This window comes from Mauremys reevesii, unplaced genomic scaffold (genome assembly GCF_016161935.1).
Source record: "Mauremys reevesii isolate NIE-2019 unplaced genomic scaffold, ASM1616193v1 Contig59, whole genome shotgun sequence".
Taxonomy (NCBI): Eukaryota; Metazoa; Chordata; order Testudines; family Geoemydidae; genus Mauremys; species Mauremys reevesii.
In genome coordinates this window covers 79540-103909 of record NW_024100872.1, presented here as the reverse complement: position 1 = coordinate 103909, position 24370 = coordinate 79540, and the positions used below count along the sequence as shown (strand labels likewise).

The 24370-nt window shown below is 45.6% G+C and overlaps 1 protein-coding gene across 1 annotated transcript in view; it reads left to right on the top strand.

The window, feature by feature from the left end:
* LOC120394430 (ABC transporter F family member 4-like) overlaps nt 1–24370 on the top strand; it is a 120974-nt gene that overhangs the window by 65388 nt on the left and 31216 nt on the right. Inside the window, exons 19-21 of the mRNA XM_039518659.1 lie at nt 1660–1686; nt 16245–16271; nt 20524–20544. Of these exons, the coding sequence (XP_039374593.1) occupies nt 1660–1686; nt 16245–16271; nt 20524–20544 (75 nt within the window). The remainder of the gene's footprint in view (nt 1–1659; nt 1687–16244; nt 16272–20523; nt 20545–24370) is intronic.

The following is a 24370-nucleotide window of genomic DNA, read 5'->3' as shown; positions in this document are numbered from 1 at the left end:
AAGTTCATTTCAGTAGATTTACAAGGAGACAAAGGACATTCTGTATTCAAGCCAAGACCTGAGGTGTTACAGTACCTCAGTTCACACAGTTGGGCTGGTCAAGAAGATTTTTGGAACTTGATATTAATTATTATATACTTGGGAATGTCTGAAATCTTTACTAGATGCAGTGTGTTTTGGTGTTTGCCCAGATTTTATTAAAAGTGGTGTGTGAATGTACTTAAACATGAGGCTTTTCTTTCTCAGAAGGAGAGAACAACAAGAAGAGTACATTTGAATTGGTTTGGGAACAGTTACATGCAGAGATTATTCTATTTTGAAAGTAGATTAAGCTAAACTGGAAAACACCCTTTTTCTGGAAAAGATTGTCCACAGCGGGAGTTACTGCAGAATACCTATAGTATAGAGCTTTAAATTCATACCCTACATTTTTTGAGATAATTTCCTCATGTAGGCAAGCCCTTATTTGGAAAGGTTTGATCTCAAAGTTTGGTAGCAAGCCATTCTACAGGCAGGACATGTACAAGTTCTTTGCTTGAGTTTCTGCTGGTTTTATTCACTTCTTTAGTGGAGGAGCTTGTGGAACATAAGGCCACTGTGTTTTGGTGAGACCCATGCTCCTCATGGTTGGTGAAATCTTGTGAGGGGTCCACATCCATTGCCGGTGGAAATTGTAAATATGTTCCTTAGGAAGGACAAGTGGTCTGCATCTCTTACACAAGCCTCTCTTTCTAGGCCTTTGATTAACAACCCATCTCTTTACACTTACATATTTATTAATTTTGTACCTACGCCTGGATCCAGAGAGGGACTGAGGACTTGTGACACTGACGATCACAACACACCTAGAAACTCACTGGGATAACAATGGGATCTCCATAACCCTCAGTTAGGCACCTAAGATCCCTGCACAATGCTTGGGGAGAGATGGGCACCTTAAAATAGGATCCACAAAAGCCAGCATGATAGGCAGGGAGTCGCCTATGTCAGACAATGGGAGATGCCAAAAAAAGGGGTGTGTGCTAAACCCCACTCCTCTCACAAAGGCAGGCATGTAAGTCCAGGCCTCAGGGAAGTGTCAATGTCTGTTTGCAATGTGCAACCAGTTCTAGCTCTGCTCTATACTACAGACTGAGCTTGGTATTACTATGTTGTTCAGCGGTGTGAATAATCCAGACCCTTGAGAAACGTCATTAAATTGACCTAACCACCCCCTATGCACACATATGTTAAGGGGAGGGCTTCTGCTGCTGACACAGCTACTGCCTATCACTCTATGTCTACCCTACCACTTATGTTGGTATAACTTACGTCGCTCAAGGGTGTTGGTGTCCCACCAATATGGCTACCAGCGCTCATTTGGGGAGGATTAATTATGTCGATGGGAGAGCTCTCTCCTGTTGGCACAGAGCAGCTACACTAAAGATTGTACAGCAGCACAGCTGCATTGGCATAGCTGAGCAGCTGTAAGATCTCTAGTGTAGACATAGCCTTAGGGAGGTGGATTAACTATAGCCCTGTGAGAGCTCTCTGCCATCATCCTAGAGCATCTTCATTACAGTGCTAGAAGTGCAGCCTTTTAAGTTTGTTGGCATGTAGCTGAGAAGAACTTCTGTTTAGCCAATGAGAAATGTTCTCTCTGTCTTTCTCTTCATACAGGTGAGAAAGAAAAGCATAATGAAGAAGGTAAGGTTTCCCAGTATCCTACTTGCCCTTCAGCCAGGTCAAATCTTACTCTGTCATATGGAGAGAAGAAAGAGAAGGTGGCAAATAGATATTTTGTATGCCAGTGAGGCATCTGCCACTGCAGTGGAAGGAGGTGCTATATGGGAGTGCTGAGCTTTTAACAGAGTGCAAGCAGCAAAGAGTCCTGTGGCACCTTATAGACTAACAGATGTTTTGGAGCATGAGCTTTCATGGGTGAATACCCACTTCGTCGGATGCATGTAGTGGAAATTTCCAGGGGCAGGTATATATATGCAAGCCAGAAGCAGGCTAGAGATAACGAGGTTAGTTTAATCAGGGAGGATGAGGCCCTCTGCTAGCAGTTGAGGTGTGAAAACCTAGCCTGCTTCTGGCTTGCATATATATACCTGCCCCTGGAAATTTCCACCACATGCATCCGACGACGTGGGTATTCACCCACGAAAGCTCATGCTCCAAAACGTCTGTTAGTCTATAAGATGCCACAGGACTCTTTGCTGCTTTTACAGATCCAGACTAACACGGCTACCCCTCTGATATTTAACAGAGTGAATTCCTCTGGAACTGGAGATGCATCCGTGTTGCTAATTTTCAAACTATTTTGCTGGATTAGGTTGCTAATTGTAGAAAGTTGCTTTCTTCAAACACGCACATGATTTAAAGCTCTTTGTCAGCAATAATGTTGACACACTGGAGAGAGTCCAGGAGAAAACAGCAAAACTAATGGGTTTAGAAACTTGATCTATCGGTAAAGGTTTAAAAAAATGGGCAGATTTACTCATGAGAAAAGAAAACTGAGGGGGGACCTGATAACAGTCTTGAAATATATTATAGGTTTTTATAAAGAGGACAATCTATTATTCTCCCTGTCCTTCTTGCAGCACAAGAAGTAATGGGCTTACTCTGCAACAAGGGAGATTAGGGTTCCATATTCGAAGAAACTTTCTAACTACAAAAGTAATTAAGCTCTGAAGTAGGCTTCCAAGGAAGGTTGTGGAATTTTCATCACTGGAGGTTTTTAAGAACAGGTTGGACAAGCACTTGTCAGGGATGGTAAAGGTTTACTTGGCCCTGCCTCAGCTCAGGAAGCTGGACTACATGACCTCTTGAGGTCCCTTTCAGCTCTACATTTCTATGATCAATGATAAAATGTGGTATTAGCATGGTCTCCTATGTGATAGAATCCAACTTTCAGGAGCATTAAGGCCTCTAGGGATCTGGAGAAACTCCAATTTAAGGACTTTTTTTTTTTTTTTTGGCTACAGTGAATAGGAGACTCACCACCAAATATGATGTCAAATGAGGTGATGTGAGGCTCAGCTTTGCATTTCCCCAGTTCTTAGTTTCCCACATACTGAGCCAGTCCAGTGCCCCTTCCTGAGGGTTACTCTAGTTACAGTAGATGCCACTGGCTCCACAGGACTGATGCAGCAGTTTGTGATTGGTGGGAAAACAAACCCTTGGCCATGCTCCAACTGTCACAAACACACCCCCAGTGAAGCACTCAAGGTTCGGGCTTGGGTAGCAGACACTATACTGGCTCTGTGTTATCAGAGGATCCTCTTACAATGGGCCAAACCTCCTGCAGCTCTCAGCCTTGTGCTGAGGGCTCAGCATAGAGCAGCCACACCACAAGGAGGAATCTGAGTCTGTTGGGAATCTGCAGAGTGGCCCCGGTTGGCAAACGTAATTGACTTTAAGGCCCAGTTATGTTGAAGAGACGTAAGAATGAGGGTAACAGGTCTTATTCTTTCCTAATCTTTCTGTTTCCTTTCACTCCAGTGGAACTGGAGCTGGCCATTACAGAGATCCAAGGGGTGGGGGAAGGGTGGGCTATTATGGAAATTGGAAAATTCATAACAACATTAGACTTTTCTGATTCTGTTACTGCCTTTTTCCCCGCAGAACTACAAACTCTGAGGCCTGAAGTAGGTAAGAAAAAAAATGAAACTTCTGGTGTTCTTGAGAAAAGAAATAATTAATTCTTTAGTAACCCTATTTAAAATCACAGCTGGGCCAGGAGTGGCACATAGACAGAAGGCTGAAAATTGTTTCTATTATAAAGCCCTATTATCAGATACTCAGAGCTTTGTGTAGCAGCCTTGTTCTGGTCTAGAGAGGTGTCTGCTTTGTTCCTGCCCAAAGACTTTATTTCCCTTTTGGGAAGATTTTAAAGAAAAGCTATTCAGCTCTTTCTGAGAAGAGAGTGAATACTTTTTCCACATTATAACAAAAAGAAGAAGGAAACTGTAAACATTTTTTGTGTGGAGCCATAAGGCCCAAATGGCTGAAGGCTGAAATCTGCAATGTGAAACTGCAGTAAGTGAATATTCCTCACTGATGAGCATTGTACAGCCTTGCTCTACAGAAGCCTGCTCTAGATTTAGCCAAGTTCTGAAGTGTTGAAAAAAACATACTGCGCATGCAGAGTGGGTTATTGTCTTAAAGAGTAGAGTGAGCATATATGTTCCATTTTCAAAGGGACAGACCTGTTTTTTGGGACTTTTTCTTATATAGGCACCTATTTTCCCCCACCCCTGTCCTGTTTTTTCACAATTGCTATTTGGTCACCCTATTAAAGAGAGATGCCCTTCATTGTGGGCCTAGCTTAGCTTTTAAGTGATTTACAGGATCTGTGCTATGCCACAGACGGCATAGTCTCCTGGGAGCACCCCTTTAATGTGCCAGACCCGCAAGGGACAATTCCAGAAGGGCAGGCCAAGCAACTTCAATGCTTCTGAGACTGAGCCTTCAGGCTCCAGCACTCCTATTTCACACCGGGTGTTCTGACCAACAAGTTAAACTAAGACAGACCTTTGTCGGCACCTCAGCAAGTATTGCAATGACACCCGCATCCTCTTCAAAACAGCGTAGGGTTTATTAGTCAGCTGAACACAGCATCAGTGGCTTAACAGTGAAATCCTTGCTCGTCTTAAACACAAAAAAACAGCTTACAAGAAGTGGAAGATTGGACAAATAACCAGGGAGGAGTATAAAAGTATTGCTCAGGCATGCAGGAGTGAAATTAGGAAGGCCAAATCACACTTGGAGTTGCAGCTAGCCGGAGATGTTAGGAGTAACAAGAAGGGTTTCTTTAGGTATGTTAGCAACAGGAAGAAAGTCAAGGAAAGTGTGGGCCCCTTGCTGAATGAGGGAGGGAACCTAGTGACGGAGGATGTGGAGAAAGCTAGTGTACTCAATGCTTTTTTTGCCTCTGTCTTCACAGACAAGGTCAGCTCCCAGACAGCTGCACTCTGCAGCACAGTATGGGGAGGAGGTGAGCAGCTCTCTGTGGAGAAAGAAGTAGTTCGGGACTATTTAGGAAAGCTGGATGAGCACAAGTCCATGGGGCCGGATGTGCTGCATCCGAGGGTGCTAAAGGAGTTGGCCGAAGAGATTGCAGAGCCATTGGCCATTATCTTTGAAAAATCATGGCGATCGGGGGATGTCCCAGACGACTGGAAAAAAGCTAATGTAGTGCCAATCTTTAAAAAAGGGAAGAAGGAAGATCCAGGGAACTACAGGCCAGTCAGTCTCACCTCAGTTCCTGGAAAAATCATGGAACAGGTCCTCAAGGAATCAATCCTGAACCACTTAAAGGAGGGGAAAGTGATCAGGAACAGTCAGAATGGATTCACCAAGGGCAAGTCATGCCTGACTAACCTAAATGCCTTCTATGATGAGATAACCAGCTCTGTGGATGAGGGGAAAGCAGTGGATGTGCTATTTCTGGACTTTAGCAAAGCTTTTGATACAGTCTCCCACAGTATTCTTGCCAGCAAGTTAAAGAAGTATGGGCTGGATGAATGGACGGTAAGGTGGATAGAAAACTGGCTAGATGGTCAGGCTCAACGGGTAGTGATCAATGGTTCCATGTCTAGTTGGCAGCCGGTATCAAGTGGAGTGCCCCAAGGGTCAGTGCTGGGGCCGGTTTTATTCAATATCTTCATTAACGATCTGGAGGATGGTGTGGACTGCATCCTTAGCAAGTTTGCAGATGACACTAAACTGGGAGGAGTGGTTGATACGCTGGAGGGTAGGGATAGGATACAGAGGGACCTAGACAAATTAGAGGATTGGGCCAAAAGAAATATGATGAGTTCAACAAGGACAAGTGCAGAGTCCTGCACTTAGGACGGAAGAATCCCATGCACTGTTACAGACTAGGGACCGAATGGCTGGGCAGCAGTTCTGCAGAAAAGGACCTAGGGGTTACGGTGGACGAAAAGCTGAATATGAGTCAACAGTGTGCCCTTGTTGCCAAGAAGGCTAATGGCATTTTGGGTTGTATAAGTAGGGGCATTTCCAGCAGATCAAGGGATGTGATCATTCCCCTCTACTCAGCACTGGTGATGCCTCATTTGAAGTACTGTGTCCAGTTTTGGGACCCACACTACAAGAAGGATGTGGGTAAATTGGAGAGAGTCCAGTGGAGGGCAACAAAAATGATTAGGGGGCAGGAGCACATGACTTATGAGGAGAGGCTGAGGGAACTGGGATTGTTTAGTCTGCAGAAGAGAAGAATGAGGGGGGATTTGATAGCTGCTTTCAACTACCTGAAAGGGGGTTCCAAAGAGGATGGATCTAGACTGTTCTCAGTGGTAGAAGATGACAGAACAAGGAGTAATGGTCTCAAGTTGCAGAGGGGGAGGTTTAGGTTGGACATTAGGAAAAACTTTTTCACTAGTAGGGTGGTGAAGAACTGGAATGGGTTACCTAGGGAGTTAGTGGAATCTCCTTCTGTTGTGTATTTGGTTGTCATGGTTTTGTTGCTATGGCAACTGAGTTAGATTATTATGTGTTAGCTCAACCGGTTTCAACCGGTTGAGGAGCTCTCTGTATATATGTAAATAAAATGGAGGTTTTGGTTAGCTGCCTGCTCTCTGGCCTCAAGTTATTGCTTCCTACACCGGCTGCCCCAAGGATATAACACTGGCGACGAGGGTGAGACTCCGGTGCTGCTCCAGTAACAGAAGGAAGTAGAAGTCAAGGTAAAGAACAAACAAAGGAAAAAAGCTGCTTCTTTGCACTGACTGTGAAAGTGAAACTAAAAATCATGGCTACTCTGACCAGGCCCCTGGAGCCTTTTGATGAGAATACAGAGCAGTGGCATGTGTATACTGAGCGTTTTGAGCTTTTTGGTATTGCAAATGACATTACAGAAGCGAAGAAGGTGCCAATATTCTTAACTGTTGTAGGGGCTAAAACCTACTCTCTGCTATGCAGCTTACTACACCCTGTTAAGCCTGAGACTAAATCTTACAGTGACATTGTGGAAATCCTGGGGTCTCATTTCTCCCCAAAACCACTGGTAATTGCTGAAAGATATAGGTTCCACAAAAGAGACCAAAAGGAAGATGAAACAGTTGTACAATTTGTAGCCATTTTAAAAAAGCTAGCAGAACACTGTGAATTTAAAGAAATGTTACATGATGCCCTGCGTGACAGGTTAGTGTGTGGCCTGTACAGTGAAGCTATACGGAAGCGCCTACTGACAGAGGCTCAGCTTACCTTACAGAAGGCTGTTGATATTGCTGTCTCCATGGAACTGGCTACAAGGGAGGCACAATACATCGGTGCACCCCCTAGGGTGCAAAAGTGTCACAAGAACCGACCCACAAAACTGTGCAGAGTCAAGAATGTTACCGCTGTAGTAAGCCGGGTCACCAGGCATCAGAATGCTGGTGTAAGGACCTGGTGTGTCGACACTGTGGCAAAGGGACACATTGAGTGTGCCTGTAAACAAAAGAAAAAGAGGCCTGTGGTCTGGCCGACAAAAGAGGAACCCTGCATACCCTAGAGCAGACCCAGGATGATCAAGGTGACACCTCATCGCAAGAGGAAGTGCCACTGCATGTTTTGTCTTTGGCAATGGGCTCACATGAATACTGGGTAACCCGTTATTGGATGGCAAACGTATACGCATGGAACTGGACACCGGTGCAGCCGTCTCACTGATCTCGAGACTGTGTATAAAGAAAAGCTACAGCATCTTCCGCTTAAGGCAACAAAAACTGTTCTGAAGACGTATACGGAGAAGCTGTGCCTATGCTGGGCACTATTGATGTTAAGGTGGAGCTCAATGGACAGGTGGCTAAATTGCCACTGTTTGTGGTGAGAGGTAACTACCCAGCCTTAATGGGTAGGTCTTGGCTTGGGAAGATTCAACTGAACTGGGCAGAAGTGCACGGATGACTAAAGAAGAAACCAGTCTAACCCTATACTAAGGAAACATGCTGCTGTTTTTGGAGATGATTTGGGAAGTATGAAGGGAATCACTGTGACATTGAACATTAAACCTGGCAGTCCACCAAAATATCTGAAAGCCCGAACTGTGCCATATGCCATCAGGCCAAAAGTTGAAGCAGACCTGGAGCGCCTGGTCACCAATGGAGTCCTAATACCAGTTACCCATAGCTCATGGGCCACTCCTATCGTTCCAATCGTGAAGAAAGATGGCTCTCTCGGATTTGCGGTGATTTTAAAGTCACTGTCAACCCAGTGTTGTGTGCAGAGCAATACCCACTTCCCCGCATCGATGACCTCTTCGCAGGCCTGGCTGGGGGACAAAAGTTCAGTAAGATTGATCTGAGTCAAGCATATTTACAGATGCACGTCGATGAAAAGTCCCAAGAGCTGTTGACTATTGTGACTCATAAGGGGCTTTATCGATACTGTCGTCTACCCTTCGGAATAACATCTGCTCCCACCCTGTTCCAGAGGGCTATGGACCAGATCTTGTGTGGCTTGTCAGGAGTTCAGTGCTATCTGGATGATATCCTGGTCACTGGAAGAAATGAAGAGGATCACTTAAAGAATTTAGAGGCTACCCTACAAAGACTGGAAGAGTATGGCCTACGAGTTCGCAAAGACAAGTGTGAATTCTTCAAGCCCTCTGTTGAATATTTGGGACACATCATTGATTCTGCAGGTCTTCATAAGGCCCCTGCAAAAGTTAAAGCTATTGTGGAGGCTCCCCCACCTCGAAATGTAAGCCAGCTGCGCTCGTTTCTAGGACTCCTGAACTATTATGGAAAGTTCATCTCACAGTTAGCCACACTGCTAAAACCACTTCATGAGCTCCTTGGGCAGAACAAGGCCTGGAAGTGGACTGAAGCCTGTGATGTTGCGTTTAACAAAGCTAAGGATGCATTGCTAAATTCTGAAGTTCTAACGCACTTTGATCCATCCTTACCCTGCAATTGGCCTGCGATGCCTCCTTATGGAGTGGGAGCAGTCGTGTCATATTATGCCTTCAGGAGAAGAGAGACCTATTGCTTTTGCTTCACGCACTTTAAGCAAAGCAGAAACTAACTACGCCCAAATCGAACGTGAGGCATTAGGAATTGTTTTTGGAATTCGGACGTTTCATCAGTACCTCTTTGGGCGAAAATTTACTCTTCTCACAGACCATCGACCTCTGACATCAATTTTTGGACCTTACACAGGCATTCCCCCATTAGCTGCTAGTCGTATGCAACGTTGGGCATTGTTACTTTCAGCACACACATATGAAATCAAATATCGGAAATCCACTCTACACGGCAATGCAGATGGCCTCTCAAGGTTGCCTTTGCCGGTCAAACACCATGATAGTGCCCACAAGGAAATCTTCTACTTTGAACAGGTAGAGAATACACCCATCACTGCTACTCAGATAAAGAAGGCAACTCGCGTTGACCCAGTATTGTCCCACGTTATGGACCTGGTGATGCATGGAACATCTCGACAAACCTCTCCGGTCTCATCCGACCTTGTTCCCTACATGTCCAAGCGGACGGAGTTATCGGTCCAATTTGGTTGTTTGTTGTGGGGGAGACGTGTCATTATTCCACCACCACTGAGATCACAGATGTTAGAACAGCTACATTCCGGTCACTGTGGAATAGTGCGCATGAAGGAAATTGCACGAAGCTATTTTTGGTGGCCTGGACTGGACAGCGCTATTGAAGAGAAGGCAAAAGCTTGTATGTCATGTCAGGGTGTGAGGAATGCACCCCAGTGGGCACCCCTACACCCATGGGACTGGCCTGAAAACCCGTGGCAACGTATTCACGTTGACTTTGCTGGCCCCCTTGAAGGAAGCATGTTCTTGGTGGCAATAGATGCCCATTCTAAATGGCCAGAAGTCTCTATAATGCAGTCCACTTCTGCAGAGAGTACTATCCAAAAACTACGAGGACTCTTTAGTCGTTTTGGTCTGCCAGAACAACTTGTGAGCGACAACGGACCGCAGTTCGTTTCTCAGGAGTTTCAAAATTTTATGAAAGCAAATGGGATACACCACATCACGTCAGCACCATATCATCCGTCCACCAACGGATTAGCTGAAAGATTTGTGCAGACAATGAAAAACGCTTTGAAATCAGCAAAGGGACATCACTCCATTCAAAAGCGTCTGGATACCTTTTACTTTCCTACAGAAACACACCTCATGCTACGACCCACGCATCTCCGGCCTTTCTAATGATGGGACGACAGCTGCGCACTTGCTTTGATCTGCTGAAACCTTCTGAACCCCGACAAATTGTGCAACATCAGCAGCAATATCAAGTCATCAGACGGGCACCCAGAGCAAAAGACCGAACCTTTAGCCCGGGACAGCCAGTTTTGGCTCGGAATTATACTTCCAGAGCTAAATGGGTTCCGGCCACAGTCATCACTCAAACAGGACCTGTTTCCTACACAGTCCGGACTGCAGAGAATCTTACCTGGCGGCGACATGTAGATCAGCTGTTGCCAGGTCATGCCAGTCCTCAGGACCCATCTGCAGTTGAGGGGTCTGACTTCACCTCTTCTGGTGAGGGATCGAATCACGAGTCACCTGTTTCTGACTGTTCTCCTCCATTACTGCCGGCGGCTGAGATACCCCTTTGCCCAGCACGAGCTGATACCCCCTCCTCACCTGTTCGTGCTGCGGACCCTGAGCCCCTAGTGCTTTCGGGTGCAACAACACCAGTAGTTCGCCGTAATCCACCTAGAGACAGAAGACCTCCTCATCGGCTGGATCTTTAGCTAGGGCGAACCCACGGTTATGGGGCAAAATAATCCCCAGGGTTTAGCCGGGAATGGAGGCAGTCTACCCTCCTTCTCTAGTCTAGTGTGTGTTTTATTTAGGGGATGTTCTTATTAGGGGGGGAGGAATATGTTGTGTATTTGGTTGTCATGGTTTTGTTGCTATGGCAACTGAGTTAGATTATTATGTGTTAGCTCAACCGGTTTCAACCGGTTGAGGAGCTCTCTGTATATATGTAAATAAAATGGAGGTTTTGGTTAGCTGCCTGCTCTCTGGCCTCAAGTTATTGCTTCCTACACCGGCTGCCCCAAGGATATAACACCTTCCTTAGAGGTTTTTAAGGTCAGGCTTGACAAAGCCCTGGCTGGGATGATTTAGTTGGGTTTGGTCCTGCTTTGAGCAGGGGGTTGGACTAGATGACCTCCTGAGGTCCCTTCCAACCCTGAGATTCTATGAGTCTATGATTCTATGATCAGGAAGTCATTAGATTAGCATAGAGAAACAAAGGTTAAGACATCACCCAAACTGGCCAGGCCAGGGTTCCATTGAACCATGCTGCTGAAGGAACCATCTTGGTTTCTTCTTTTTATTTCTGTCCTGTTGTCTCCCAGTCCCAGATGAGCCCCTGTGTCTCTCCAAAGGCCACGTCTTATCCTCGCCTCCTGTCATCTATCAATCCATTGTCCTCCTCGGCAAAACCATGCTGAGTTCACACATTCCATCTGCTGGAGTTTCCAGTTGTTCGGTTTCAGCTATTAAATCATTTGGGTTCCTCTTGTCTTCCAAGATACTCCATTGTTATGGGTCAGTTTCAGCCAGTCCTCAGTGACCCGTTCATACCACCCCAGACAGTTACATGAAACACACACTTCATATCTCCTACTCTGCCAACATTTTTGCCCTTCTGCACTCACTGGGTAGCAATCCCAAGTCACATGAGTCAGTGCCACACATATCATTCATGAAAATATTACAGAAAATCCCCACATTTGTCTCCCCTACTTTGCAAAATGGCTCCAGACCACCTCAATGTGTTGCAAAGGAGATTCTCCTCCTTCATCTTCTCCTTCTATGGCCCCAATCCTGCAATAGGAGCTGTGCTGTTAACTTTCACACCTGTGCAGAATTCCACTGCAGTCAGCTGGACTCCTCAGGGTTACAGGTCTCACCCGCCTAGAACCAATTTCAGACTCAGGACCAGAAATGTGTCTCATAGAGGACTATGCACAGAGCTGAGAGCCTGGAGGACCTGAAAATACTGAGCTCTTCATGCAGCTGGTGGAATGATCAGGACCTAATAAGGTTACATCTAAATCTAGTCAAGTCATGTTTCTGGCACATGCCCGTGCATCATCAAAAAGAATAAACTGACAAGGTGGCTGAGGTAATAACTTTTATTGCAGTAACCTCTACTGGGGAGAGAGACAAAGTTTTGAGCTTACACAGCATTCTTCCTCAGGTCTGGGAAACATACACAAATGTCAACACTAAATACACGGTATAATAGATTGTTTAGCAGAAGTGGTTAACATACACTGTAAGAGATCATTCAGGGTGAAATGACCTGTTAACATTTCTGAATTTGATAAAAAGTTGGGATTACTGGGTTACAGATTCTTGTATTAAGCCATAACTCCAGTGCCTTTATTAAGACCAGGACTTTTAGTGACTAGCAAAGTTATGAAATTAATCTCCCAGGCTCATCTTTGGAAGGTGTTATGCAGGTTCCTTTGAGGAAGAGGACTGAGATGTCAGACATGGAGTGACTGTTTAGTACAAATGTTCACCCACAGGTGGTAAAGTGATTTCTCTTTGTCATTTTTTCTTTGTGAGGTCATTTGATAATGATTGTCTGGTTTCACCCACACAGTTGTTATTGGGGCAGTTAGTGCCCTGGAAGAGGTTCACCACATGTTGTGATAAGCAGGTGTAGGACCCTGGATCTTGCTCACTCCATATATGACTTCTCAGTCCTCATCCTCAAAGGAGAGGAATAACATTCCCACCCCCACAAAAAATGAGGCCTATATTAAGAAGTGCTTTTTCCTTTGCAGATGAACTCCAGACAAATGCGGGTAAGTTTTGCATTGACTTTTCAAATGTAAATGTCACTTCAGTTCTATGCTAAAAAAGAGATGCAAATAGAAATGAAGTTCTTTGAGTGCTTGCACATGTTCATTCCAAACACAGCTATTGGATTTTTTTTCCCCTAGTGGCATCTGTTGGGCTGGCTCTGGTGCCCCCTGGTGGTGCATGTTCATAGAACCTGTATAAGGTTTTTGCACAGGGCATCTCTCACTCATTGCTCTCACAAGGACTGAAGGCCCAACAGAGATGGATGCCACCTCCATGCGCCTGTTCTTCCCAGGGCTCATCTTTGCAACCTGTTACCAGAGAGGCTGCTGTGACATTTGTTATGGCATGTAGGATATACTTTGTAGCGTTTGCCATAGCAGATTTGGTTGGGCCAGTATGGTTCTGTATCTTGTGCATTGGCTAATCTTTGATGATTCAGAAAAATGCCTTAGTTAAAGTGAAGTAGGATCTGCACTCAGAAATATTTTGGCCCATTCAAAACCTTCTGTATATGGTTTATCTCATAGCATGTGTTTGAAACTAAAAATGTGTTAAATCATCATTTATGCTCATTGAGGGAATGGCAGAGCTCAGTTCTGCCCTGGCAATTTGCAAGTTCCACATGGCTCCCTAGGGACCCTAACCAGCTGGTGTAAATTAGTGCAGTAATGGCTCTGAGCTAATTTTAGGGTTTTTAGGGTTTGCCACATCATGTTCAATAAACCCTATCTGGTTTTTGAGTGTCAGGTAGAGGTGGATCCAAGTGGCATTTTTTCCACAGAAAAGTTCACCTCTGTAGATTGCATCTCCTCCGATGAACCTCTTGGTGAGGGGAGTCTGTTCATTATGGTCTCAGTGGTCCATATAAGAGAATGGGAACCTGAGGTTACCAAACAAAAACTCTCTCAAATTTTCCACCAAAATATGTCAATTTTCACCTAAAACCAAATATATGAGGTTTGGGTTGTTTGTTTTTTGATGATAAATTAACATTTTCTGTGTTAAGCAGAACATTTTTGTAAAAACCCTCCGGCATTTTGTTGTAAACTCAATCATCCATTGAAAAAGAGTTTCAAGAGAATTTTCAACTGAGCCTAATTTCAGACTCTGAAATTAAACATCTAACTGATGCTTCAGAAATGTGTTGGATTATAGGAAACTGGGATGTGCATCCACCATCTATTTTGCCCCTTCTCAAACTTTCCCAAGGACACTCATTTTGTTCTGTAGCATAAATGTGAACATAAAAATATGTAAAAATTTAAATATTTAGATTTTTTTTCTTTTTCAGAAATACCCGTGATCGTTGACAGTAAGTCTGCTTTCATTTCATACCGTGTTCACTCTCAGATGATTTTATCATTATGGCTTTGTTTTGCTGAGATAGTCTCCTTGATGCTGCAGATAGAGACAGTCTGCTCCCTGAGGTGTTTTCTGCTTGAGAGGAAAGAATGGGATATACTGTAGAGAAGACAGTGTGTTGCACTTCCCCATCAGAGCTGTGCCCACTAACGGGTTGGCCACCTAGGACTTGTCTAGAGAGAGAGAGATGAAGGACTTAATCTTAGAAATATGGGACCAACATTTTTTTCTTTAATAATCTTTTTTTTATTTATCTCATGGGATGTGTTTGAACTCCAGAAACAGGTAGCACGTAGGATCACTAAAGCAGTGGTAGTGCTCAGTATTTCCTCTATTACAGTAACAGGGAGAGTTTTACAGTTGGGAGCTGAGTCTGGTTGGGAATTTTTTAGAATGGACTTCACGAGGGTGTCAGATTGGACGTTTCCATTAATCTCTTCAATGGTTTCAAGATCAGGCACATGGGGAGAGTGTATGCGTGTGGGCAAGGAGCTGAGAAGCACTTCTGTTAAGCCAATGAGAAATGTCTTCTCTTTCTTTCTCTTCATATAGGTGGGAAAGAAAAGAATAATGAAGAAGGTAAGATTTCCCAGAATCCTATTTGCCTTTCAGCCAGGTCAAATCTCAGTTATATGGAGAGAAGAGAAAGGACAAGGCAAATGGATATTTTGGATGCCAGTTGAAGACATCTGCCACTGCAGCGGAAGGAGTTGCTTTACAGGAGTGCTGAGCTTTTATCAAAGTGAATCCCTCTGGAATTGGAGATGCATCAGTGATACTAATTTTCAAACTATTTTGCTGGATTAGGTTGCTAATTGTAGAAAGTTGCTTTCTTCAAAAACACACACAGTTTAAACCTCTTTGTCAGCATTAATGTTAACAAATTGGAGAGAGTCCAGGAGAGAACAACAAAACTAATACGTTTAGAAAACCTGCCCTATGATGAAAAGTTTAAAAAATTGGGCAGCTTTAGTCATGAGAAAAGAAGCCTGAGGGGGGACGTGATAACAGTCTTGAAATATATGATAGGCTTTTAGAAAGAGGACAATCTATTGTTTTCCCTGTCCACTGAAGGTAGCACAATAATGGGCTTACTCTGCAACAAGGGAGATTTGGGTTCCATATTAGGAGTAACTTTCTAACTACAAGGGTAATTAAGCTGTGGAGTAGGTTTCCAAGGGAGGTTGTAGAATTCCCATCGGTGGAGGTTTTTAAGAACAGGTTGGACAAGCACATGTCAGGGATGGTCTATGTTTATTTGGCCCTGACTCAGTTCAGGGAGCTGGACTAGATGACCTCTTGAGGTCCTTTCAGTTCTATGATTCAATGATGGCCTGCTATGTGACAGAATCCAATTTTCAGGAGCATTAAGGCATCTAGGGATCTGGAGAAACTCCAGTTTAAGCATTTTGGGGGGGGGGTGGGGGGACTACAGCGAAGGAGTAGGAGACTCAATGCCAAATATGATGTACAAATGAGGTGATGTGAGGCTCAGGTTTGCATTTCCCCAGTTCTTAGTTTCCCACATGCTGAGCCAGTCCTGTGCTCCCTCCCTGAGGGTTTCTCTAGTTACAACAGCTGCCATTGGCTCCACAGGACAGATGCAGAAGTTTATGATTGGTGGGAAAACAAATCCCTGGCCATGTTCTGACTGTCACGAACACCCCCCCCCCCCAGTGAAGCACTCAAGGTTCGGGTGGTGTAGCAGACACTATGCTGGCTCTGTGTTATCAGAGGCTCCTCCTACAATGGGCCAATCCTCCTGCGGTTTTCAGCCTTGTGCGGAGGGCTCAGCATAGAGCAGCCACACCACAAGGACAAATCTGGGTCTATTGGGAATCTGCAAAATGGTCCCATTTGGCAAAAGTCATTGACTTTAAGGCCCATTTATGTTTAAGAGATGTCCAAATGAGGAAAACAGGTCTTAGTGTTTCCTGATCTTTCTGTTTCCTTTCACTCCAATGGGAACTGGAGTTGGCCATTACAGAGATCCAAGGGGTGGGGGAAGGGTGGATTATTATCGAAATTGTAAAATTGATAACTACATTAGAGTTTTCTGATCCTGTTACTGACTTTTTTTCCCCAGAACTACAAACTCTGAGGTCTGAAGTTGGTAAGGAAAAATGAAACTTTTGGTGTTCTTGAGGAAAGAAATAATTAATTCTTTAGTAACCCTATTTAAAATCACAGCTGGCCTACCAATGGCACATATAAAGAAGGCTGAAAATTGTTTCTATTATAAAGCCCTATTATCAGATGCTCAGAGCTTTGTGTAACAGCCTTGTTCTGGTCTAGAGAGGTGTCTGCTTTGTCCCTGCCCAAAGACTTTATTTCCCTTTTGGGACATTTTTAAACAAAACTGTTCAGCTCTTTCTGAGAAAAGAGTGAATACTTTTTCTACATTATTAGAAAAAGAAGAAGGAAATTGTAAACATTTTTTTTGTGTGGAGCCATAAGGCCCAAACGGCTGAAGGCTGAAATCTGCAATTTGAAACTGCAGCATGTCAATATTCCTCATGATGAGCATTGTACAAGCCTTGCTCTACAGAAGCCTGCTCTAGACTTAGTCAAGTTCTGAACTGTTCAAAATAAGGGTGGGCTATTCTGTTAAAGAGAGATGCCCTGCATTGTGGTGAGAGATGCCCTGCATTAACTAGATTCAGTGATTTACAGGATCTGTGCTATGCCATAGCCTGCATAGTCTGCTGGGAGCACCCCTTTAATGTGCCAGACCCCCAAGGCTCCAGCACTCCTATTCCAAACCAGGAATTCTGACAACCAAGTTAAACTAAGACAGACCTCTGTCGGCACCACAGCAAGTATTTGCAATGACACCCACATCCTCTTCAAAACAGAGTAGGGTTTATTAGTCAGCTGGAACACATCAGGAAATGGTTACATTAGCATAGAGAAGCAAAGGTTAAGACATCATCCAAACTGGCCAAACCAGGGTTCCATTGAAGCTGCTGCTGAAGGAATCATCTCGGGTTCTTCTCTTTATCTCTGTCCTGTTGTCTCCCAGTCACAGATGAGCTCGTGTGTCTCTCCAAAGGCCAGGTCTTATCCTCACCTTCTGTCACCTATCGGCCCATTGATCTCCTCTGAAAAATCATGCTGAGTTTACACGTTCCACCTGCTGGAGTTACCAGTTGTTAGGTGACAACTATTGAATCATTGGGGTTCCCTTTGTCTTCCTGGAGCCTTCATTGATATGGGTCAGCTTCACCCTGTCCTCAGTGACTCGTTCATATCACCTCAGACAGTTACATGACACATACACCTCATGTCTCCTACTCTGCCAACATTTTTACCCTTCTGAACCCACTGGGTAGGAATCCTAAGTCAAATAATAATAATAGGAGATATGCTAATCTCCTAGAACTGGAAGGGACCTTGAAAGGTCATTGAGTCCAGCCCCCTGCCTTCACTAGCAGGACCAAGTACTGATTTTTGCCCCAGATCCCTAAGTGGCCCCCTCAAGGATTGAACTCACAACCCTGGGTTTAGCAGGCCAATACTCAAACCACTGAGCTATCCCTCCCTCCTAAATGAACCAGTACCATGCATATCAGTCATGAAAATATTATATAAAATCCCCACATTCCGTCACACCTACTTGGCAGACCAGCTCAGTGTGTAGCAAAAGAGATCCTCTTCCTTCATTGTCTCCTTTTATGACCCCAATCATGCAATGGAATCTCTGCTGTTAACCTTCACACCTGGGCAGACTTCCACTGCCATCAGCTGGACTCCTCAGGGTTACAGGTCTCACCTGTCTGGAACCAATTGCAGACCCAGGACCAGAAATGTCTCTCAGTGTTCTAGAGAACTATGCATAGAGCTGAGACCTGCAAAAGTGTGGGGCCCTTACTGAATGAGGGAGGCAACCTAGTGACAGAGGATATGGAAAAAGCTAATGTACTGAATGCTTTTTTTGGCCTCTGTCTTCATGAACAAGGTCAGCTCCCAGACTGCTGCACAGCATAGGGAGGAGGTGACCAGCCCACTGTGGAGAAGGAATAGGTTGGGGACTATTTAGAAAAGCTGGATGAGCACAAATCCATGGGGCCGGATGCGCTGTAAAGGAGTTGGTGGATGCGATTGCAGAGCCATTGGCCATTATCTCTGAAAAGTCATGGTGATCGGGGGAGGTCCCGGATGACTGGAAAAAGGCTATTGTAGTGCCCATCTTTAAGAAAGGGAAGGAGGAGGATCCGGGGAACTACAGGCCAGTCAGCCTCACTTCAGTCCCTGGAAAAATCATACAGTAGATCCTCAAGGAATCAATTCTGAAGCACTTAGAGGAGAGGAAAGTGATCAGGAACAGTCAGCATGGATTCACCAAGGGCAAGTCATGCCTGACTAACCAAATTGCCTTCTATGATGAGCAAACTGGGTCTGTGGATGAGGGGAAAGCAGTGGATGTGTTATTCCTTGACTTTAGCAAAGCTTTTGATACAGTCTCCCACAGTATTCTTGCCAGCAAGTTGAAGTATGGGCTGGATGAGTGGACTATAAGGTGGATAGAAAGCTGGCTAGATCGTCAGGCTCAACGAGTAGCGATCAATGGCTTCATGTCTAGTTGCCAGCCGGTATCAAGCAGCATGCCCCAAGGGTAGGTCCTGGGGCCGGTTTTGTTCAATAACTTCATTAATGTTCTGAAGGATGGTGTGGACTGCACCCTCAGCAAGTTTGCAGATGACACTAAACTAGGAGGAGTGGTAGATATGCTGGAGGATAGGGATAGGATACAGAGGGACCTAGACAAATTAGAGGATTGGGCTAAAATAAACCTGAGGTTCAACAAGCACCAGTGCACTTGGGACGGAAGAATCCCATGCACTGCTACCGACTAGGGATTGAATGGCTAGGGAGAAGTTCTGCAGAAAAGGACCTAGGGGCTACAGTGAACAAGAAGCTGGATATGAGTCAATAATGTGCCCTTGTTGCCAAGAAAGCTAATGGCATTTTGGTCTGTATAAGTAGGGACATTGCCAGCAGATTGAGGGACGTGATCATTCCTCTCCATGTGACATTGGTGAGGAGGCCTCATCTGGAGTACTGTGTCCAGTTTTGGGCCCCACACTACAAGGAGGAAGTGGAAAAAGTGGAAAGAGTCCAGCGGAGGGCATCACAAATGATTAGGTGGCTGGAACACATGACTTATGAGGAGAGGCTGAGGGAACTGGGATTATTTAGTCTGCAGAAGAGAAGAATGAGGGGAGATTTGATAGCTGCTTTCAACTACCTGAAAGGGGGTTCCAAAGAGGATGGATCTAGACTGTTCTCAGAGGTACCAGATGACAGAACAAGGCATAGTTGTCTCAAGTTGCAGTGGAGGAGGTTTAGGTTAGATATTAGGAAAAACTTTTTCACTAAGAGGGTGGTGAAGCACTGGAATGGGTTACCTAGGTTTTTAAGGTCAGGCTTGACAAAGCCCCTGGCTGGCATGATTTAGTTGGGGATTGGTCCTGCTTTGAGCAGGGGGTTGGACTAGATGACCTCCTGAGGTTCCTTCCAGGCCTGATATTCTATGATTCTATGCTTCTATGAAATAGTGAGTTCCTGATGCAGCTGGTGGAATGATCAGGACCTAATAAGGTCACATCTTAATCTAGTCATGGTCATGTTTCTACCACATGCCTGTGCTTTGTCGGAAAGAGTAAAAAGAATAAAAATACAAGGTGGGTGAGGTAATAACTTTTATTGGACCAAGCTCTATTGGGGAGAGAGACAAACTTTCAAGCTTACACGGAGCTTCCTCAGGTCTGGGAAACATACACGAGTGTTACCACTAAATACACGGTATAATAGATTGTTTAGCATAAGTGGTTATCACACTGTCAGAGACCATTCAAGGTGAAATGGCTTGTTAACATTTATGCATTTGATAAATAGGGGAGATTACTGAGTTACAAATTATTATAATAATCCATAAATCCAGTGTCTTTATTACAACCAGGACTTTTAGTGACTAGTGAATTTATGAATTTAATCTCCCAGGCTCATCTTTTGAAGGTGTTGTGCAGGTTTCCTTTGAGGATGAGGACTGGGAGGTTAGACATGGAATGACTGTTTAGTAAAAATGTTCACCCACAGGTGGTAAAATGTTTTTTATCTTTATAATTTTTATTTGTGAGTTGATTTGATTATGATTGTCTGGTTTCACCCACACAGTTGTTATTGGGGCATTTAGTGTAATAGATGAGATTCACCACATATTGTGATAAGCATGTATAGGACCCATGGATCTTGCTTACTCTATATGACCTCTGAGTCCTCATCCTCCAAGGAGAGGCATATTATTCACTAAGCACCCAAAAATAAAATGATGCCTATATTAAGAAATGCTTTTTCCTTTGCAGATGAACCCCAGACAAAAGCAGGTAAGTTTTGCATTGACTTTTCAAATGTAAATGTCAATTCAGTTCTATGCTGAAGAAGAGATGGAAATCGAAATGACATGTCCATTCTGAGTTAGTGGGTTTAAGCCTTGCTCTGCCTATGGGAAACTTATGCCCAACAGTGACCCTCACTTGAGCTGTCTCAAGTATTTGGGAGAAGGCTACAGAAAAAAATTGCTGCCAGATTTGTTGTGAGTTTAAAACATGTACTCAGAAAGACCAGGCAGCGAGACTAAAAGTCCTCCTGATGGAGGCAGCATTGAGACCCACCTCAGAGCCGAGATCTGACTCAGCACTTAGCACTCGGTCCGCAGCACACCTTCTGCTGCCACAGTGCTGCTCCTTGTCACCGGTGCCTAAGAAGAAACTTCGGGGGCACCATGAGAAGAGCCGCTGTCCTGCAGTGAAGGGAGATAAAAGAGTGGACAGGGACAAGGAAAGATTTGTGGACAGAGATAATGTGAGACCCAAACTGGTCACTCTCCCTCGCTGAAACTGTGGCAGCCGCCAGCACAGTCATCTACGCAAACGCCACAAAGGGAGGTGCAACCCCCCTCCCACCAGCGTACTTAACAGTTTGTGGTACCATTCACCCTGGAAGCTTACGCAACAGCTAGAAACATACTAACTCTGCCAGTAGTGGGTTCTCTGGGGGCACAAAAAGCAGCTTGGCAGGCACCGCCTACCAGCTCTGAGATGTCAACCAGCTTCAGACCAGTACTGAGGTTGCTCTCCAGGGGAAATCCTCCCCAATCACCTCTCCCAAAGCATCTCCAAGATGTCGTTCCCTGGCTCCAGGAGGGTCAACACAGCCTTGATCCCCCCCACTCCTCCTCCTCCTCTTCCTCTTCAGGATAAGACTCTTGATTCGGCTCCTCACCTCACTGACACAGCTAAGACCACACACACTGCCCATCAGTGTTGTCTGAATATATAAATAAATAAACAAACAAACCAACCTACCTCATAGAGCTGGAAGGGACCCTGAAAGGTCATCAAGTCCAGCCCCCTGCCTTCACTAGCAGGACAAATACTGATTTTACTCAAGATCCTTAAGTGGCCCCCTCAAGAGCTGGGCTCATAACCCTGGATTTAGCAAGCCAATGCACAACCACTGAGCTATCCCTTGCCCTAGTACTGAGTCTATGGACCCAAGAGGGCCGGTTCTGGTGCAGTGGCCTTTCTGGAATCTGTGGGGGTTTTCGTGGGTCAAATCACCAGCTCTAGGCGCTCTTACTTAGTATACTCTGAGACTAGGGTGCCTCCAGTACAGCACTGTGAGGCACTGGAGTCAAGCACCAGTACCCATAATGGGGCTGGCCTCAGCACCATGCTCAGTGCCGAGCCCAGGGTGCATTCTGGTCCCAAAACTGGTATCGAGGCTGGTACCAACCAGTGAATGCAGGGAGGACACATTGGAGCTCTGGAGGTGCATGCCTCCTCCTCGTCTTCACCAGATGATGAGTTAATGATGAAAGGGACATCCCCACCACAGGATGACCTGAAGGCCCACCAGGACTTATAAAAGTGGGTGGCATCCAACCTGGGCCTCCAGGCTGATGTTGTCAAGGAGCCTTCTGATAGCTTCTTGGCCATTTTATTGGTGGCAGCTCCTGCAAAGGTCACTCTCCCCTTGCATGAGGTCATGATGGGACCTATTCAGACTCTCTGACAGAACCCAGCCTCCCTCCCTCCTACTACCAAGAAGACAGAGTGGAAATACTCTGGACCAGCCAAGGGCTGTGAGTTTTTATTTTCTCAGCATCCTTCTGGATCACTTGTCATGGTGGCTGCCAACAAGAAGGACCATCAGGGCCAGACAGGGTCCGCTCCACAGGTGAAGGAGGCCCGGAAGCTGGACCTTCTGGGCAGGAAAGCCTACTCAACTGAGGTGCTTCAACTTGCTGAGTTGCTATGACATTAAAATGTGGGAAACAAGGAACAAGTTCAAGGACAGACTTCTCCATGACAGCCAGTAGGAGTTCTCAACCCTTGTGGAGGAGGGCAAGTCAGTGGCCAGGGCCTCTCTGCAGGCAGCCCTGGATGCCAGGGATTCTGCAGCTAGATCTATGGCCACAGCAGTCATCATGCGCTGGAGCTCATAGTTGCAAGCATCAGAATTCCTGCAGGAAGTACAACAAACCTTCCAGGACCTGCTATTTGAGGGATGCTTGTTCTTTTCAGAGCCAATTGATGCCAGACTGCATGGCCTAAAAGACTCCAGGATAACACTAAGGTCCCTGGGACTGCATTCTCCAGCACAAACCAGGACACCATATAGATCCCAGTATTGCGGGTGTTTCTATGCCCAGCTGGTAAAGCATGATCAGTGGACAAGGAAGACCAAGGGGTTTGGGTGTAGGCCACCTCCTCAGTCATTCCCAGGTCACTTGGTCTCCTCTAAACACTAATTTTGACAAATTGATTGAGGACAACCTACCAGTTACTATACAGGATCCAGCCATCCTCTATCTTTTCAAACCACTTTTCACATTTTCTCAGAGCCTGGGAATGGATCACTTCTGACCGCTGTTTTGAACACAATAGAGTTTGGTTACACCCTTCCATTTATTTTTATCCCTGTAGCAATGTGACGACTCACCGGCATGGTGCCTCCTGCTGTTTGTCTGGGAATTAGCTCTTTTCCAGCATACGGAGTGCCCTCTGTAGGCCGGTGTCTCACCTGCCACTGGCCCTGTGTCCCTCCCGGACCCCGGTGCCCTTTTACCTCGTGATTCTGCCTCAGCAGTACTCTCACACTCTGGGTCTCCTCTCCCAGGGGAACCCCCAACCCTCTAAACCCACCTTGCTTCAGTGGCTACTGCCAGTTGTCATCTAGCCCCGTTTCTCTGGGGCAGACTGCAGTCTGTAATGGCCACTCATCCCTGGGAAGGGGTTAGGACCTGCTGCCTTTGCCTATCCCCAGGCTGTATCTCTGCAACCCCAGTACCTCATTAGGCCTTCAGCAAAGCCTGCAGCCTGGGGGTTTACCAGGCTGGAGCTCCCCAACTCTCTTGCCCTATTCTCCAGCCCTGATCCAGTTCAGGTACCTTCCTTTCAGGTAGCTAGCTCTTCTCCCTCCAGGGCTGGAGAGAGACTCTGTGCCTTCTGGCCTTGCAGCTCTTTTATAAGGCCCAGTCTGACCCTGATTGGCTGCCTCCCAGCCTTTTCTTATTGGCTCCTCAGGACAGCTCTTTCTCAGGGCTGCTTTAACCCTTTCAGGGCCGGAGCGGGGTGATCACTTTCCCACTCACTTTCCCCATCCCTCTTCAGGGGCTTATCTCATGAGCTCCTGTTAGAACAGGAAGTGCTATCTCTGCTCTGCATGGGAGCCATAGACGAGGTTCTGCTGCCGTTAAGTGGAAAAGGGTTATATTGCTGGTACTTTCTGCTACCCAAGGCCAAGGGAGGTCTCAGACCCATTCTAGACCTGTGTCGGCTGAATCACTATCTCAGGAAGCTGAAGTTCTGCATGGTGTCCTTGGCGTCGATCATGCCATCACTGGATTCACAGGACTGGTATGCTGCTCTAGACTTAAAAGACATATACTTCCACACTCATTTTTCCACAGCCACAGAAGGTTTCTGAGATTTGTGGTGAACCAGAGTCATTATCAATCCAGTGCCCTGCCATTTGGCCTTTCGGCCGACCCATGAGTCTTCACCAAGTGCATGACAGTGGTGGCAGCATTTCTGAGGTAAAGAGGAGTCCATGTGTTCCCGTATCTTGATGACTAGGTCATCAAGGGCCGATCTTGAGTACAAGTGGAGTCTGACATCGACCTCGTACAGTCGACCTTCCAAACAC